The sequence below is a fragment of the Erythranthe guttata genome, chromosome 12 (assembly GCF_056151865.1).
Source record: "Erythranthe guttata isolate IM_541 chromosome 12, IM_541, whole genome shotgun sequence".
Lineage (NCBI taxonomy): Eukaryota > Viridiplantae > Streptophyta > Magnoliopsida > Lamiales > Phrymaceae > Erythranthe > Erythranthe guttata.
The window spans coordinates 14,722,140-14,740,146 of record NC_142544.1 but is presented as its reverse complement, the minus strand read 5'-3'; the positions used below and the strand labels follow the sequence as shown (position 1 = coordinate 14,740,146).

The following is an 18,007-nucleotide window of genomic DNA, read 5'->3' as shown; positions in this document are numbered from 1 at the left end:
CCAATCTAAATTAGTGAGACCCCCCTTACCAGCCATGATAAGACTAAAGTGCCCCTATGTGTTAGGTTTTTAATATATACAATTTTATTTCTCCCTCAATTTCATTCTCTCGGTTCTCGCCTCTCTCTCTTTCATTCTCTCGCTATTTCTCTCTGTTTACAGCTTTCTTTTTTTTTTTTTTTTTTTTCTTTTTTTTTTTTTCTTTTTCCTTCTTCTTCACATCTGTAGACCGCCGCCGCCGGAGTCACCCTTCAAACGCCGCCGCCGAAACCCGTTGCAGGAGGCCCTTCTCCGCCGATGTTGGAGATCGTCTCCCCCCTCGTCGAACACCACCACATCGACGCCTGGTACAATTGGCGGCAGCGCCTCCCCCACCTTGTCGCTGCCTCCGTCGGATTTCTATATGGAGATTTCCCTTCTCTCAACGCGGAATACCAATATATACTATATTAATTGGTAAATTTTATTTTTTATTTTTCTCGAATTGATTGTCGAACTAGCAATAGAATATGTTATGGATCTGGATTTTTAGTTCTATTATTTGTTTGTTATGAACGAATACATTGATTTTCAATTATTCTTGATTTTATTAATTTTTGTGTTATTCTACATATCCTGAATGTTTAGATCTGGAAAATCTATTGAATTACGAGATTAGTCGGTTGTGGTGCAATGTATTTTACAGAGTAGTCATGTTTAACAACTTAGTTATATTTGTTTTTTTTTTTTTTTGTGGTGCTGCATATGTTCAACAGTGTAGTCATATTTAACAGAGAAGATCAAACGGAAGATTAAGTGCAGTCGGTGCAACCGAGTTGGATACCGCAACAAAAAAACATGTTCGATGGCCATTGTTGAAGGATCACATTAGTTATTTTCGTTTTTTCATAGTCATTTTTTTTCTTTTTGCAATGTATTTTGCTGTTAATATTGCAAGTTTTTTCAAGTGCTGATTACTTGTAGTCACATTACGTAGTTGCTAGTCACATAATAGTCATATTCCCACTATCATGTTCAGTATGTTATACAAATTGTAGTCACATAATAGTCATATTCATGTTTCTACTGTCTGTTAATTATAATGTTTTACAAAGCACAGTCACATTCACATAGTAGTCATATTCTTACTGTTATATTAATAATTATGCTTCTACAATATGTTAATTACACTATTATACACAGCGTGGTCACATAATAGCCATATTCAACTATAGTCATATTCGGAGTTGTAAATCTGTCGAGAAAAAAAAATCAAATTTTTGTTTAAAAAAAATTAAAAAAATATATTTTTTTTATTAAAAAAATATTAAAAAATAATAAATAATAAAAAAGTGGCTATAAAATCCGAAAATAATACAAAAAAAATCCTATTTTTTGATTTGGTAGCAAATTTTTAGAAATTTGGAAGTAGATTTTTAGGAATTAGATTATTGTTATGGAAAGAGTGAAAAAAGGAATAATTGAGACTAATTATGTTAATTGACATAAGGGTAGAATTGGAAATACAAATTCTAGGGGGTTATCACAAAGAAAGATTTAAGGGTTGGACATATCACCATTTATTATCTATATGAGGGGTTTATTGCTAATGACCCCTTTAAAAAAATACAAATAAGCCACTAGGGTTTTTTTAGATTACACTAGCATTTCTTACTTTTATATATAAACTAACATTTTTTTCCCGTGCAATGCACGGGATATTGTTTCAAAAGTGAAAAAAAATCAATTTAATACATGATAAGAAAATATAGTACATTAACATAATAAAATTTAATAATATAGTATTACTCATATTTTATATAACATTAGTTTTTTTTAAATCTTACATATTAAGATTTATTATCCAAATATATAGGTATAGATTTAACAAATCGAATTTCTATCTTTATATATTAAGATTTGAAATATATTGATGAAAAATAGGAGATTGATAATTGTTGAAAATTAGTACAGAAAAATATTAAAAATAATAATTACAGAAATACCATTGGGATTTTTTTAGGGTTGCCGAGCGTTTCTTTCTTTTACATATAAGATATATCTCTTTTAGTTAAATATTCAAAAAATCCTAAAATATATTGTTTGTAATATTAGTTGTGATTAAATATTTATAAAATAAAATAATAATGAGCTAAAATTCAGTAAATGAATTTTATAAATATTTATAGTTATTATTTATGTCTCATGCATATGATATGTACTATTTATAATATAAAAAAGGGTAAATTACACCCACACCCTTGAGGTATGCCTAAATAACTTTAAGGTCTCTGTGGTATCGATAATTACACTCACCCCCTGAAACGTAGTTAGAAACTCTAACGGGATAATGCATTGGATATATTATTCCGTAGGGTTCTAATGGACTATTACTTTTATCTAGTGGTGGAAATAACATAGAGTTATGGGGAGTTATGGGGTGACATGGCTCCCCCAATATTTCTTAAATCACCCATAACTCTTTATTGTCTCCACCACTCCCTGAAACCAATAGTCCGTTAGAACTTTATCGTAATAACGTATCCAATGCATTATCCCCTTAGAGTTTATAACTATGTTTCAAGGGGGTGAGTGTAATTATCGATACCACATGGACCTTAAAGTTATTTAAGAATACCTCAGGGGTGTGGGTGTAATTTACGCTATAAAAAATAAGAAAATAAATAAAAAAAATTGGCAAGAAAATAAGCTTTATTATATAGTAAAAGAAACAATATTTGGACCTCGTTAGCATGACTTTTATGTCGTGGAACAAGAACACACTGTAAAACTTCCGAAAGTCGAAAGATCAAATTACGAAATGGCTTCGTAAAACTATAGAAGAAGCGGAATGGCTTCGTAATTTTCTAGAGGATATTTCGTATTGGATAAATCAGTGCCGACAATAATGATACATTGCGATAGTCAATCATCAATTGGAAGGGAATAAAACAACACGTATAATGGTAAGTCTAGACACATTTGTCGTCGATACAATACCATAAGGCAATTGATCTCAAATGGAGTAATTTCAAAAGACTATGTAAAGTCTAAAGAAAATTTGGCAGATCCATTGACTAAAGGTTTACCAAGAGATCAACTACAATACCTATCTAGGGGAATGAGATTAAAACCCATCAATTAAGGACATTCTCAGTGGTAACCCAACCATGCTGATTGGAGATCCCAAGAACTGGTTCAAAAGGGACAACTAAGCTAAGAAAGTTCAGTCGAGCAATAAGGAACTCATTCGCGCGAAAGATAATAGTGCTACATGCAAAAATGGTAAAGGATAAGCACATGATTTTAATGATTCCAAAACCTTTTAAAAAAAGTGAGGTATTGGCAGGCTACCTTTAATAGGAGATCACCTATGTAAGTGTATGAAGTGAGGGCCGCTTCAGAATTTGACAAACAATTATGAATCCAAGATGTGTGTCCAGGGCCAAAACGGACACAATCATCTGAGGTTAGTATTGTGTGGGTTGCATTGTCTTGGTTTACATGAACGGCTGACAGTTGAAGACATCACGTTCACTAATCAGCCTAGTAAATCCGATGTAATTCCACTACGGAAGGTTCAAAGCTATAAGCTACATATCCCGATGCAATATTATTCGTGGGAACTCTAGAGAGAATCGATGCCCTCGTTTTCATTTATGTGTGGGATTGATGAGAAAATTGGTTAAAAGTTGAGTCATGAATAACTTTTGATCAATATTAATGTATGGTATATTTGATTATTTAAATCAACATTTGGATTAAATTAATATATAGAAACCAATTTGTGGTGAATGAAAATATTAGTCCAAAATATATTGAAATAAGGAAAGCGGGATTTTGAGCTATCCCACATTGAAAAAGTAGTGAAGTTATGAGTCGATGTTGGACCTAAGGGTCGAGCTCTTTGGGCATACAACTTTGTTTTGGACAAATGCCTATATGTTATGAGTTTCGAATCATGCCCACGCGCGCGCGCTGTCTGTCCGACCGGCTCGTTCGGATTTGTATTTGGATTTGGATTTGGGCCTGGGCCCAAAGCACTATATTAATTTTTCGGGATTTAAACATCAGGAAATGGGCCGATAACCCATTGGATTCTCCTTATCCGAAGCCCATCTCAAACGGTCCAATTGGTTTGAATTGGTGAGGCCGAACCAGTGCAAACCAATCGACTCAACTCGAAATGGTGCAACCGATCTTTTGCTCCAAATGACACTACTTTTCAAATATTATAAATAGACCCCCGTTTTCTCATAATTCCTTACTTCAATCCGAAATCCTTTTCTTCCTTCGGCATTTCTAGCCTACCCTTTCCAGATTCTCTCGAAAAGTTCTACACAAAGTACAGTTCATCGTGCTTAGAATTTGGAGTCGGGCTTAAAACATTAGGAAATAGGCTGACAACCCATTGGATTCTCCTTACCCGAAGCCCATCTCAAACGGTCCAATTGGTTTGAATTGGTGAGGCCGAACCAGTGCAAACCAATCGACTCAACTCGAAATGGTGCAACCGATCTTTTGCTCCAAATGACACTACTTTTCAAATATTATAAATAGACCCCCGTTTTCCCATAATTCCTTACTTCAGTCCGAAATCCTTTTCTTCCTTCGGCATTTCTAGCCTGCCCTTTCCAGATTCTCCCGAAAAGTTCTACACAAAGTACAGTTCGTCGTGCTCCTATTCCAAGTTTTTGCCGTTGTATATTGTCAAATGATTTCCGTTCAAACTTTTAGCACCGTTGCGGGAGAATTTTGTCTTAAGGACAGAGACAACTCGCTTCGACAAATTTATTTCAAGCAGATTTTCGACAACAGTCGTACGACAGCGTTTTGCCTTCGGCGAAGCCCATGCTGATTATCTTCTCTCTCTGAATGTTTTTTTAACCAAGATCTCGACGCTTCTTGGCTCAGCCCCCATTCCCCTCGGCGGACAGTGTTGATGGTGTGGGGATGGTGATGGTGTGGTGTGGCGACGGTAAAGTGATGATGGGGAGCCGATCTAAGGTTTCTTGGGTAGAGTCTGCGGATGACGGAGGAAGTTCACGGACGTTGAATCCTTAATCAACTATGTTTAGTAGTCGATTAAGAGTAATCGACTATGTTTCAATAATTGATTATGGTTAATCAAATACGTTTTTTAGTTATTTTTTGAATTTTTGTTTATTCTTTCTTTAATTTGCCACACATAGTTGGACTGGGGCATAGCGGTAGTGTATTTTTGTTCCGCCATTATCAATCCATCATCCGATTTGTATAAATCAATTACACTTTGGCTGCGGCTATATGCAATACTCATTCCACTTGTGCAAGACCAAATTAAAGAAAGATTCCAAAAGATTCTATTTTATTAAGATGGAATGACAAGTATGCCCATAAATTAAATTGGCTTTTTTTTCTCATGTAAGACCAAATACAAATAATGAGAAAAAAACAAAAATCGACACCAAGGTGTCGAAAAACTATGCTACAAATCGACACTTAAGCGTCGAATTTCATAGGTAAAAATCGACATTGACATGTCGAATTTGTAGCACAAATTCAAATGTCGAATTTTATACCTCAAAATCGACATCTAAATGTCGAATTTTATACCTCAAAATCGACATCTAAATGTCGATTTTTACCTGTAAAATTCGACATGTACATGTCGAATTCGTTTGCGCGGGATTTTTTTTTGGAAAATCGATATTCTAGCTAAAAAAAACCTATAAATGCATACATTTTTTGGTTCTTCCATCGTAGAATCTTCTATTTTGATGTCTTCTGACTCCATACTTGCCATCTATGTAAGATTTGTTGAGTTTTGATGATTTTGAATTTCTAGGTTTTGTGGGTTAATGGAGGAGGAAGGAGAAAGGTCTTGTGAGTTTTGGAAGATGGAGAAGATGATAGTTGGTATTGTGGTTTTGTGGTCTTGTGATAGGGTTTTTTGTGTTTTTGAATTTTTGGTCTTGCATATTTGGAATTTTTTATTTTTTTAATAAATAAGGATATTATAGTATTTATACATTGAAAATTTTAATTTGGTCTTGCACAAGTGGAATTAGTCTTGCATATAGCCGCAGCCTTACACTTTTTATATATTTTTTGTTTCGTAAAATATAGTTGATTTTCATTTTTTTTAGTCGTTTTTGTTATTTGGTTCGGTTGGTTATTATTTGGATTCTTTTGTTGAATCGTGTTGGGTTTTATTGACAGAACTACCGTTGTTTTTGTTACTTTTCGTAATAAATTTCATAATTCAACCATGATGCTAGTAGTCAGTTCGTTAATCGATTATGCTTTAGTCTATTAATATCATAGTCAATTAAAATACTTGACAAGAAAAAAAATGTTAAAAAAATATTTAAAAAAAAATAGTTATAAACAATCAACAATTAATAATTTAGAAAAAAAGAAAAAAAAAACGAGAATGGGGATTGGTGTAGGGAGAAGAAAATAGTAGAATGATAATTTTATATTAGAGAGAGATTTTACGAGAGAGAAGAGAGAAGAGGGAAGAAAGAAGAAAGAAGATTTATATCATAGAGAGAGATTTTACGAGAGAGAAGAGAGAAGAAAGAACAAAGAAGATTTATATCATAGAGAAAGATTTTACGAGAGAGAAGAGGGAAGAAAGAACAAAGAAGATTTATATCACAGAGAAAGATTTTACGAGAGAGAAGAGGGAAGAAAGAAGAAAGAAGAACGAAGAACGAAGAACGAAGAACGACAGGTAACGTAACTGTGGATGGTTCTCTGTTTTTTCCCGATCTAATTCATCTTCAATTTTAGGGTTTCATTATATTTCTGATTTCCTTGTATTCTCGTTCGTATTTTTGTGAATGAGGTATGTATATTATACTCAGTCGTCTGTTTTTACCAGAACTAGAAATTTAGTATGGTGGGATTTTGTTTGATAAGCACGTTTATTCTCCTTCAAGTTTTCGTGTTTTTCTTGTTGAGATGGTGATCCGCATAAAAAGCAAAGTTCATCTACCCTTTATTTTTAATTGCCATCAATCGAAGCCGAAAACCGAAAACCAAAATCGAAAACCGAAACTAATTACATAAACCACACACTAGACAGGATCCTAGCCAGTTGCAAGCAAGACTAGTTAGTTATACCCAAATTAGTAAGTGCTGAAACTAACAAGATAATTAGCAATATAATAATATATTCGAAATAGTATGTTGGCAATGATAACGTGGACAACCTTAACCACATGCACACACACAGTGATATCATCTCAGCTGAAAGAGTTATTTTAATGACAACGATTAAATTTTATCGTTAAGTCAAATTAAATTTTCATAGAAATATCATCATGTGCTCTTTACACATTCCCTGATTTATATGCTTTTTTGTTTTCTTTTGTCAGTGTTCAAAATTGATGGCTACCGATATCGATATATGGCAGCCAGTTTCAAGGAGCAGCCCCGATGAATTAGATCTCCTTGAGAATCTGGAGTTGGAAAAGGTTAGTTGTTTTAATTTATTTTTTCCTTTGTCAGAAAATTGTAGTGGTGACAAAAATTGTACTGGGAGTTATATGAATCAGATAATTGCGTAATTTGATTAAAAGTTTTTTTTGGTATTGGTTAGTTTCTTAAAAAGACGGGAGTATTTGAGAGTCGGGAAGAATCTTCTAAAAGAGTGGAAGTTCTTGGTAGATTGGACCAGGTTATCTATTTGTACTTTCAGAAATATACTTTTTTTTTTTTTTATTTAAAAGTGGTTGAATTATGAATTACTTATCTACTACCTTGCAGATTGTGAAGATGTGGGTGAAGAACATTTGTCGTTCGAAAGGTTATAGTGAATCAATAGTTGCTGAGGCGAACGCAAAGCTTTTCACCTTTGGCTCTTACCGACTCGGTGTAAGAATTTTGTCCTCTTCTTCCTTTTGAGTGAAATTGTTTTCTTGATTTTTCTTCTGATTGATGAGGATTGACTTTGTATCTCTTCTTGAATGTAAATATATAGGTGCATGGGCCTGGTGCTGATATTGATACATTGTGCGTCGGACCAAATTACGCGAGCCGTAGTGTAAGGCTTACTTTCTCAATTAATATCTGAAATCTTTTTTCAACAGTTGATTCTTGATGGTTGATGAATTTGTATATAACCTTGTAATAAATGCAGGAAGATTTCTTCGGCGGACTTCAGAAGATGCTGTCAGAGATGCCTGAAGTAGAAGAGCTGCATCCTATAACCGAGGCTTATGTTCCAGTGATGAAATTCAAGTTTAACGGCGTTTCCATCGATCTACTATACGCAAATGTGTCCCTCTCCTGTATTCCTGAAGTACGAACCCTCTTTTGTTTCCGACTTTCATTATCTTTGTCCGTTTTATTGTACATCAAATTCGATTTGAAATATTATATAATTGGTAATTTTATTTGGTTTTTAGGACTTGGATATTTCACAAGATTCTATACTGCAAAACGTGGATCCGAAGACTGTTCGTAGTCTCAATGGCTGTAGAGTCACTGATCTTATACTGCGCCTCGTGCCAAATGTTAAGGTCCGAATACCGCAATTCCAAGCTGAATATAATATAATATTTTTTTCTTAAATGGTTTCTAAATTTATAATATAATATTTTTTTCTTAAATGGTTTCTAAATTATATTTTTATCGTGTTTTTTAGATATTTTGTACTGCCCTAAAATGCATGAGGTTGTGGGCGAAGCAACGTGGGATCTATTCAAATGTGAGCAAAACACTAAACTTTTTTTTAATTTTTTTAATTTCTGGATAGAAGTCTTTCTGTTATTCTAAACGCTCGATTTCACTTTGCAGGTGTCCGGATTCCTAGGTGGTATTAATTTAGCATTGCTCGTGGCCCGAGTTTGCCAGATGTATCCAAATGCTATACCTAGCATGTTGGTCACTCGCTTCTTCAGAGTGTACGATCAATGGCGGTGGCCACTTCCTGTTATGTTGTGTCCAGTTGAAGAAGGATCTTTAGGACTTCAAATTTGGGACCCTCGAACGAATTGCATGGATAAATTGCATCGCATGCCAATAATAACTCCGGCATATCCGTCCATGAACTCTAGCTACAACGTTTCAGCTAGTACATTGCAATTCATGGTACAAGAGTTTCACAGGGGGAATGAAATATGTAAGGTAATTGTTTGCGTTTTTGCTGCGATTCATTGTGTTTATCTCAGGATGGATGTATAGTTTTGTGGTGGTTGAATTAAAATGGGTCGAATTGCAATTGTAGGCCATAGAAGTAAGCAAGGGTAGCTGCTGGGATTCTCTGTTTGAGCCGTTTGCGTTTTTCGAGGCGTACAGAAATTATCTTCAGATCGACATAGCGGCAAAGGATGGCGTTGACTTGTTGAATTGGAAAGGATGGGTCGAGTCTAGGATCCGCTTGCTTACCTTGAAAGTTAGTTGAACTGCTCTTTAATGTTAATTTTGTTGCACGTATCCCCAATAGCCAAATTCTGATGGTTTATTCGCCGAAACTGAGTGTTCTATTTGCACGTTGCCCCTTTAAATTTTTTTTTTTGTTTGGGGTTTAATTTGATTGATTATTTCCAGATTGAAAGGGACACGAACGGGATGGTACAATGTCATCCACACCCCGGTGAATTTTCGGAGAAATCGAAGCCATTTCAGCACAACTATTTCATGGGCTTGCAACGGAAACAAGGGAGTGCTAATCCTAAGGAAAACCAATTACAAGTCGATTTAAGAACAACAGTTGATGAATTTATAAATTACGACGTATACGAATACGCATCGTGGAAGGAACGCATGTCGATTCAAGTATTCCATATAAAGCGAAAAGAGATACCTACTTTCGTCTTCCCTGGTGGGGTCCGCCCCTCTAAACCAATCGGAGAGAGACACCTGTCGGTTAAAAGGTCAAGGTCACACACGACAGATGGTACTATTGATACCATATGCAAGAAGACGAAAAGAAGTGAAAAAGCCGTACATTTTGATATTATCAGTGAGATTCTTGGCAACTTTGATTCCTCGCAACTGCTTCTTCTAGAAGGCCTGCGTTCGAATAGTAGTAGTTCTAAGCCGTTGATGGTCTTTACTGCAGAGCAAGATTCGGGAGCTTCGAAAACGGGAAATAGCGGATGCAACATTCACATACAGCAGGAGCTTGAGGTCTCGTCGATTTTTTACGCCTTCTGTTTTCATCAGTACATAATCGTTTTTGTATTCCTACTTTATTCGATCATTCGACTTTATTGTAATGTTTTATTTTTCTCTACACATACACGATTTTATTGTAATGAAAAATATTCCTCTTTTGCACCTCGAACTGAAAGTCCATACAAAAGTGAGTGGCAATGGATGAGAGGGTGTTTTGTGTAGAGAAAAACGAAAAGGGGAAATTACGGCCACCCTGAGGTAAGATCAAATTACGAAAACACCCTTCTTGTTTGGGTAATTATAACCACCTCCAACTATGCATTGTCGACCCTTACAAATTACAATGCCGAATTTGCCAACTGATGGAGGGGGTTTGTTTGTAAGAAAATACATAGTTGAAGGGAATAGTTGTAATTACTCAAATATGAAAGGGTATTTTGTAATTTGACCTTACCTCATGAGTTGGCCATAATTTACCCAAAAAATGAAATAAGAGTAGATTTATACTACTTCTCATACAAAGTTAATCTAGACCTTTAAAAATTAAAAAATCTCTGTTCAGTAGAATTAAGTATAATTATACATATACATCTGTTATGTGAAATATATATATATATATATATATATATATATATATATATATATATAAATATATATATATATATATATATATATATATATATATATATATATATATATATATATATATAAAATTGGGCGGGAAAATGATATTTTGTGAAATATAGGAAAATTTACATGATAAAATGAACATAAATGGATTTGGTGCACATTTCCTTTAACATGTGGGATTTTTTTTTGTATTTTATCCTTTGATTAAAGTAACTCCAACTTTTTTATTTTTCATGTTCAAAAAAAAAATTATGTTATCAGATTGCTACGTCGCTTCCTGCTCTGTGTATCGAATTACTATTATATGTAGCACATAATTCTGAATTTTTTTTCGTTTTTCTTGTGCAGCCTCTTGAACTTACTGAACCATCGACCGCTTCGGTGCACACACCTACGCAAAAGCCACTTATCAGGTATCTGGGTTTACTAATTCATTTTTTTTATAACTTTATTTGCAACACAAAGTTAGGCAAAAAAGAATTTTAATTTTTTTTTAGTAGGGTTAATGAATTAGATCATAACATTGTTCATTTAATTCGTATGGATCGGTATATGCTTGTATAACTATCGTAGGTATTTTTCTTTTTTTGTAAACAATTAGCAGTACTCTTTCCTTGTTCAAACAAGGTTTGAACGAATGCCTCTCCATTAACAATTTTCTTTTTGGCAAAAAAAAAAAAAGAATATTTATCCATGTTTACTCTTTTTGAGAAAAAAATATTAATCGCATTCGCTAAAAATTTTGATTTTCTTGCTCCATCTTTGTTCAATAGGTTCAACTTCACAGAAAGAACAAGGACGACAACGAACATCGCATCATGCAAGGGATATCCGTTACTCACCACAAACGGATCGGAGATGCGCACGATACCGACGGAGTAGATTAGCATTGAAGGCCCAATCTTTGTTTCATGATTGGTGTAGTTATTGAAGACCCACAAAAGCTTCTTATGGGTGAATTGAAGGCCCAAACTTCCTTAGTTGGGTAGGATCGAAGGCCCGAACCGCTTATCGAAGGGTTTGGGTAGTTAGTCATTCTTAGTTTACGACACGCCTTCTTTTCAATTAGGTGTATGTATTTGAAGACCTAACATTTTGTATATAATTGTTAGGTAATAATAAGCCTCTTTTGTGAGTTATTCTATCTGCATTAGCACATGTGCAATGTAAAAATGTTAGGTTACTACCTTCTAGTTCCGTAGAAGGATGAACTTGCTCGGGTATGCTCGTAGTACTTGTATATATTTTGAGATGTGCTATTTTCACCCTCAAAATATCTTACTTCACCATCAAATTAAATAGATTACCATTTTAATTTACTCATTTCTTCTTCTTTCACCTATATCTTTTACAAATTTATAAATCGTCCACCACTAAACTAATTGATAAAAAAGATTCCGCGTTAAAGGCTTTATCGGGAAATCTCACCCTCTCCACCTTAAGTGAATAATACTTTCGACAGAGAAAAAACTTTCCGAAGGTAAAAAAGAACAGGAATTCGCGTTCTTTGAGAAATGAATTAAGAGTGTTTTGTATGGAAGGTCCTGAACTTTCTCTAGAATTAGCTAGTTTAACTTAATATAATTTTGTTTCCTAAAAACATTACTTAATCCGTAGGTCATTTGATATGGAAGTTTCAATATCTTGTAATAAATATTTTATTGCAAAAAAAAAAATTATAGAAAAAATGGAAAAATAAAATAAAATAGAAATAACTTAGAATATATGATGATTAAACGAATATAAGGAAATGCGGTGGATTATAAATTTTAGGGGTATTTATGACATTTTATTTTTCTTTTGTGGTGAATGAGATACTTTGGAGGTGGAAATAGCAGCGCTCTATATTTTTTGTCTATATATTTACATTTTCATTTATCAAGAATGGAAATATGAATGGGTTATTATTTTGTTATATATATATATATATATATATATATATATATATATATATATATATATATATATATATATATATATATAATCATCACAAAAAATTCTAAATTAATTAAAATATTCTAATAATATACTGCACTTAATATTTCGGAGATTCATGGCACGATCTTATCTTTTTTTTAAGGCGTTAAATAAAAAAAATAAAAAATAGGTAATATTCATAAATTTTATTTAAAATAATACAAGTTTAATTTTAACCATCTTATTTTATATTTTATAGAGTAAAAAGCAGTTTGCCCCATAAACTATAGCCCGTTTTGCACTTTGCCCCCCAAACAATTTTTTTTAGCATATTTTTACCTGAACTACGTTTTTTTTTTACACGGTGCCTCAAAAATGGGATTTTCAGGGCATTTTGACCGGAATCTCATACATGTGACTTTCACGTGAGTTTTACAGGGGCAAAAATGTCTTTTCACAAAGAAATTAACCTCCTGGGTTTGATTTCCCCCTTTTCTCTTCTCTTTTTTTTTTTCCAATTTCCTCACATCTCCTCTTCCTTTCTTCAATCTCTTACCATAATTTTCTTTCCCATTTTTTTTTCATTTTTTTTGTTGTGCTGGTCTTTTACTGGTATATGAGAAGACAAGAAAAAAAGGAAAAAGAATCCATAGATTTTTACCTAATTATTCTTCAAAATCAGATTACTGGTAATTATGCATTAAATTGATTGATTTATTTATTTTTTCTTCCAGTGGATTTTGGTAACTGAGTTTAGATTTTTCTGGGATGTTATGTTTTGAATTTTCTCCATTATAATATGTTCGGATCTGGCTTTTTCTCTCCGTGGTTAGCAGCTTTAATTTATCAGTACTGTTTCATCTCTGCAGGTGATGGTGGTGAAGAAAATGGCAATTAAGTAAATTTCAACACTTTCGAAGTGTATATATATAGTCTGAAGAAAATTCCGGTGATCGATATAATTTAATTATAGGATCTTGATAAGATGATGATGTTTGATGACTTGGGTTTTTGTGGCGATTTCGATTTCGATTTCTTCTCGTCTGCGGCGCCCATCGTCAAAGAGCCGGACACGTGTCCTCTCCAATCTTCGGAGCCGCCAGGTCAGCAGCAAGACCTCGCCGGCGACGAAGACTACACCGACGATGACATCGACATGGACGAGCTTGAGAGAAGAATGTGGCGGGACAAGATGCGGCTGAAAAGGCTTAAGGAATCGAACAGGGGCAAAGACAGCGGCGGCGGCGGTGGCGGTGGCGGCTCGGCCCTGGATTTAGCAAAACAGAGGCAGTCCCAAGAGCAGGCCCGCCGGAAAAAAATGTCCCGGGCCCAAGACGGGATCCTGAAGTACATGCTTAAAATGAAGGCGCAAGGGTTCGTGTACGGCATCATACCGGAGAAGGGCAAGCCGGTCAGCGGCTCCTCCGACAACCTCCGCGAGTGGTGGAAGGAGAAGGTCCGCTTCGACCGGAACAGCCCCGCCGCCATTTCGAAGTACCAGTCGGAGAAATTCGTCGCCGGCAAAAACGAGACCAACAAAAAAAAAAAAAACAGGGAAAAGAAAGGTATTGTAAGTTGTAACGGAGAAGAAGAGAAGAGAAGAGGGAAGGGAAGAGGAGATGTGAGGCAATTGCATGGGAAAAAAAAAACGAGAGAAAAGGGGAAATCAAACCCAGGTTAATTTCTTTATGAAAAGACATTTTTGCCCTTGGAAAAATCACGTGAAAGTCACGTGTGTGGGGTTCCGGCAAAAATGCCCTGAATATTCCCTTTTTAAGGCACCGTGCAACGAAAACCGTAGTTTAGGTAAAAACGTGCAAAATTTTTTTGTTTGGGGGGTAAAGTGCAAAACGGGCTATAGTTTAGGGGGTAAACTGCTTTTTACTCTATTTTATATTAAATATGATATATTTAGAGTAAAAAGCAGTTTGCCCCCTAAACTAAGGGTCGATTTGCACTTTACCCCCAAATAAAAAAAATTTGCACGTTTTTACCTAAACTCTGTAATCCTTAAAATGATATATAACAGTGACAACTCGTCAGTCTATCTGAGGGATACGAAAACCCTTCCCTATTTTTTTTCGATTTTTATTTTCGTAATTGTGATATGATATCAGATCCATCCTATCCAACTTTCATGCATTAAGATACGTTTCAAGCGCGGATGATTATCATAAGAAATTCCCAACATATCATAAGATTCTCGTTCTTGAAAATCGTTGCACGGTGCCCCCTAAACTCAATTTTCCGGCAATTTTAATCGGAATATTAAAACATGTGCTTTGCACGTGAGATTTTGAGGGGTAAATTTGTCCCTTCACTTGCATCTTCAATATTAAATACGAATAAATATTAAAAAAAAAAGAAAAAAAGAAAAGAAAAAAGAAAATAAATAAATAAAGGAAAAAGAAGCTGTCATCCACACCCACCTTCCCCGAAAAAAAAAAAATCCAATCCAATGGAAGAATTCCTTACATCCAGTCCTTAATTTATTTCCTCTTAATCCAATAATTTTTATTTTACTGTCTCCAAAAACACATGGGTGGTAGTGATTAATCTGTGACGATATCAATTTAACAGAAAATCTACCAAAATTCCGTCAAGAGATAACCAAGCTTTAATTCGTGCAATCAACTATTTCAATAACAACGAATCAGTAGAAAATATCCCCAAAAAAATTTGGATTAAATAAACAGAGAGTATGAAAATTGAGTGCTAGAAGAGTAAACATTGCGGCCGGAGGAATTGTTGAGCGAATGAGGAGGGGATTTGACGGGATCTACGACGTCGTTGTTTTGACGAGGGGAATTCGGTAATGCTGCGACCGCCTCTTTTTTCCCCCGACTACTACTGCTCTCCGCCGCCATTAATTCCACTCTCATCTGCCGAAAAATGTTCTGGGTTGAAGGAATTCGAATCGGCGAGACCGATTTTGGGGAGAATTATTGGGGCAGAGTGATTTTCGTAAATTTTGTCAAATCTTCGTCGCAGTGAACAAACTTTGTGCCGGGAAGTTGGATGTGGATGACAGCTTCTTTTTCCTTTAATTTTTTTTTTAATATTTATTCGTATTTAATATTAAATATGCAAGTGAACAGACGGATTTACCCTCAAAATCTCACGTGCAAAGTATTGTTAGAAACACAACAAAAAGTTAACAGAAAAAAAAAAAAACAAAATCCACTATTCCCGAACCCTAAATCGTCATCCATCTCCCATGACCACCGACACCTCCCAAAATTCCAGAAAACAAAAGCTCACACATATAATAATAAAAAATAAATATTTGGTTTGACATTTATCTCCAATAATTGCGATGTTTTTCTCCAAAGATCCAATCGAAATTCGTACGAACTTTCAACCACTCAAGAAGGTAAAGACTCGTCTGCCCCTTTTTCATCTGTTTTAGTTAAAGTTTAAAGATTAAAGCTTTTTATGATGTTTTTTGTTGTTCATCATGCGGCAAAAGATTTTTTGTTTTTGTTAGTAAACTTATTCCTTAATTTAATTAATTTACTGGTATGGTTATTCATTATTATCTGTTCTTCTTCGATTTGGGATGTGTTGTTACGATATAATATGAAAAGATATTACAAACTTTTTGTAATTTTTTTTTTATTTCCAATCATAAAATATACGTTACTTTTAAGTTAGGGGTATAATAGTTATTTTTTAGGGGCTATATGCCAAACACCCTTCATGAAGATTTTAATTCAAGATAAATCCTTTATTTATAAATGATATTTGACATAAATCCAATGGGCCTAAAAAACCATATATGCCCCCACTAATTATTAATTAGTATAATTATTTAATTTTAAAAACAATTATACCCATAATCTACACACAAATCTTCTCCAAAAATTATTCCTCTAATCACGCTAATTTAGTTTTTTTTTCCTTTTCTTTTTTATTTTGTTTAATGATTTTCTTTATTTCTATTTAAAAAAAATTGTAATTATTTTATTTTATTTTTATTTTTTTTAGTTTCGGTTTTTTATTTTAAATTATTTTTTTCTTATTTATATTTTTCATGTTTTTTATTTTAATTTTAAAAAAATGGTTTTATTTTTATTTTCGTTTTTTTTTCATTGTTTTTCTTTTTTCTTAATTTCGATTTTTTTTTTTAAAATGGTTTTGTTTTTTTTCTTTTCTTTCCAGTTTTTTTAAATAAAAACCACTCTATATAAACATGAAAACCACTGTGTATAAACAGCTATATAAATATGAAAACCACTCTGTATAAAAATAGCTATATAAACATGAAAACCACTATATATACCAAAAAATATAAATATAAAATCAATTTGTATAAACAACTATATAAACATGAAACTCTGTATAAAAACAACTATATAAACATGAAAACCACTATGTATACACAACTATAAAACCACTATGTACAAACAACTATATAAACATGAAAACTACTCTGTATAAACAACTATATAAACATGAAAACCACTCTGTATAAACAACTATATAAATATAAAAACCACTCTCTACAAACAACTGTATAAACATGAAAACCACTCTTTATAGTTTCGAAAATCACTATGAAATTATCGAAAACCACTATGACATTACCGTAAAATTCACTATCACATTAAAGTAATGCACATTAATATTGATGTAATTCACTACAAACTTATCGTAATCTACGTAATTCACAACGAATTAAAGCAATCGACTAAAAACACAACAAAAAGTTAACAGAAAAATTCGGAGAATATAGCAATAAATGGATTAGCCGGACAACACCAGCAGCCGACCCGGCAGCATTGGCACAAGAAGCAGTAGCCAGTTTGTCTCTGTAACTTAAATTAACTCCATTCAAAGTAATTCCACTGCACGAGTTCTTTTTACTGCAGTCAAATTTCACTGCAACTTATGCAGCTGATGTTCCATGTATATCTTCATATGCCACGTCACTTATCTTCACCCCCAACCCCTGTAATAACAAAAACAATAATCCAACAACAACTACTGTTAATTAATATTAATACTCAAAAAAATTTAGTTGCTTTTAACTTTTTTATATACCTTTTTTTTAGTATATTAATTTTTTTCTTTTTTTTCTTTATATACCTGAGTAGGACAATTTTGGTGGTCGGGCCCCACGGAGATGGAGTCGTCTCCGGTGCCGATGTGCGTGTTCATCACGGTAACTTCTGACGACTGCTGTATGTGGATGCCGTCGGTGTTAGGGCTGTTCGCCGGAGCTGAGATTTTCATATTAACCATCTTCACTTTCTTGCATCCGTCGACAAGAATATGAAACTTCTGGCTGTTCAACGAGGCTAATCCATTTATCGCTATATTCTCAAATTGTAGAACGCCAACGACTACAGTAAAACAAGGCATAAGAGGG

At 33.9% G+C, this 18,007-nt stretch overlaps 1 protein-coding gene and 1 pseudogene across 2 annotated transcripts; both read left to right on the top strand.

Moving 5' to 3' along the window:
- Nucleotides 1-7,082: 7,082 nt before the first annotated feature.
- On the top strand, nt 7,083-10,387 carry LOC105954171 (nuclear poly(A) polymerase 1). Its single transcript, XM_012977848.2, has 10 exons — nt 7,083-7,442; nt 7,568-7,645; nt 7,735-7,842; nt 7,949-8,011; nt 8,108-8,269; nt 8,376-8,489; nt 8,615-8,677; nt 8,767-9,096; nt 9,197-9,364; nt 9,520-10,387. The coding sequence occupies exons 1-10, from the start codon at nt 7,356-7,358 to the stop codon at nt 10,309-10,311; spliced, it is 1,965 nt and encodes a 654-aa protein (XP_012833302.2). The 5' UTR covers nt 7,083-7,355; the 3' UTR covers nt 10,312-10,387.
- Nucleotides 10,388-13,002: 2,615 nt separating this feature from the next.
- LOC148766560 (protein ETHYLENE INSENSITIVE 3 pseudogene) lies at nt 13,003-14,538 on the top strand (annotated as a pseudogene). Its single transcript, XR_016035029.1, has 2 exons — nt 13,003-13,325; nt 13,506-14,538. The product of XR_016035029.1 is annotated as a protein ETHYLENE INSENSITIVE 3 pseudogene (transcript).
- The last annotated feature ends 3,469 nt before the right edge of the window (nt 14,539-18,007 follow it).

Excerpts from the sequence above, each read along its gene's own strand:
- LOC105954171 (XM_012977848.2), top strand. The coding sequence starts at position 7,356 with ATGGCTACCGATATCGATATATGGCAGCCAGTTTCAAGGAGCAGCCCC. Across the intron at positions 7,646-7,734 it reads TTCTTGGTAGATTGGACCAG|ATTGTGAAGATGTGGGTGAA; the intron begins GTTATCTATTTG and ends ACTACCTTGCAG. Across the intron at positions 9,365-9,519 it reads TCCGCTTGCTTACCTTGAAA|ATTGAAAGGGACACGAACGG; the intron begins GTTAGTTGAACT and ends GATTATTTCCAG.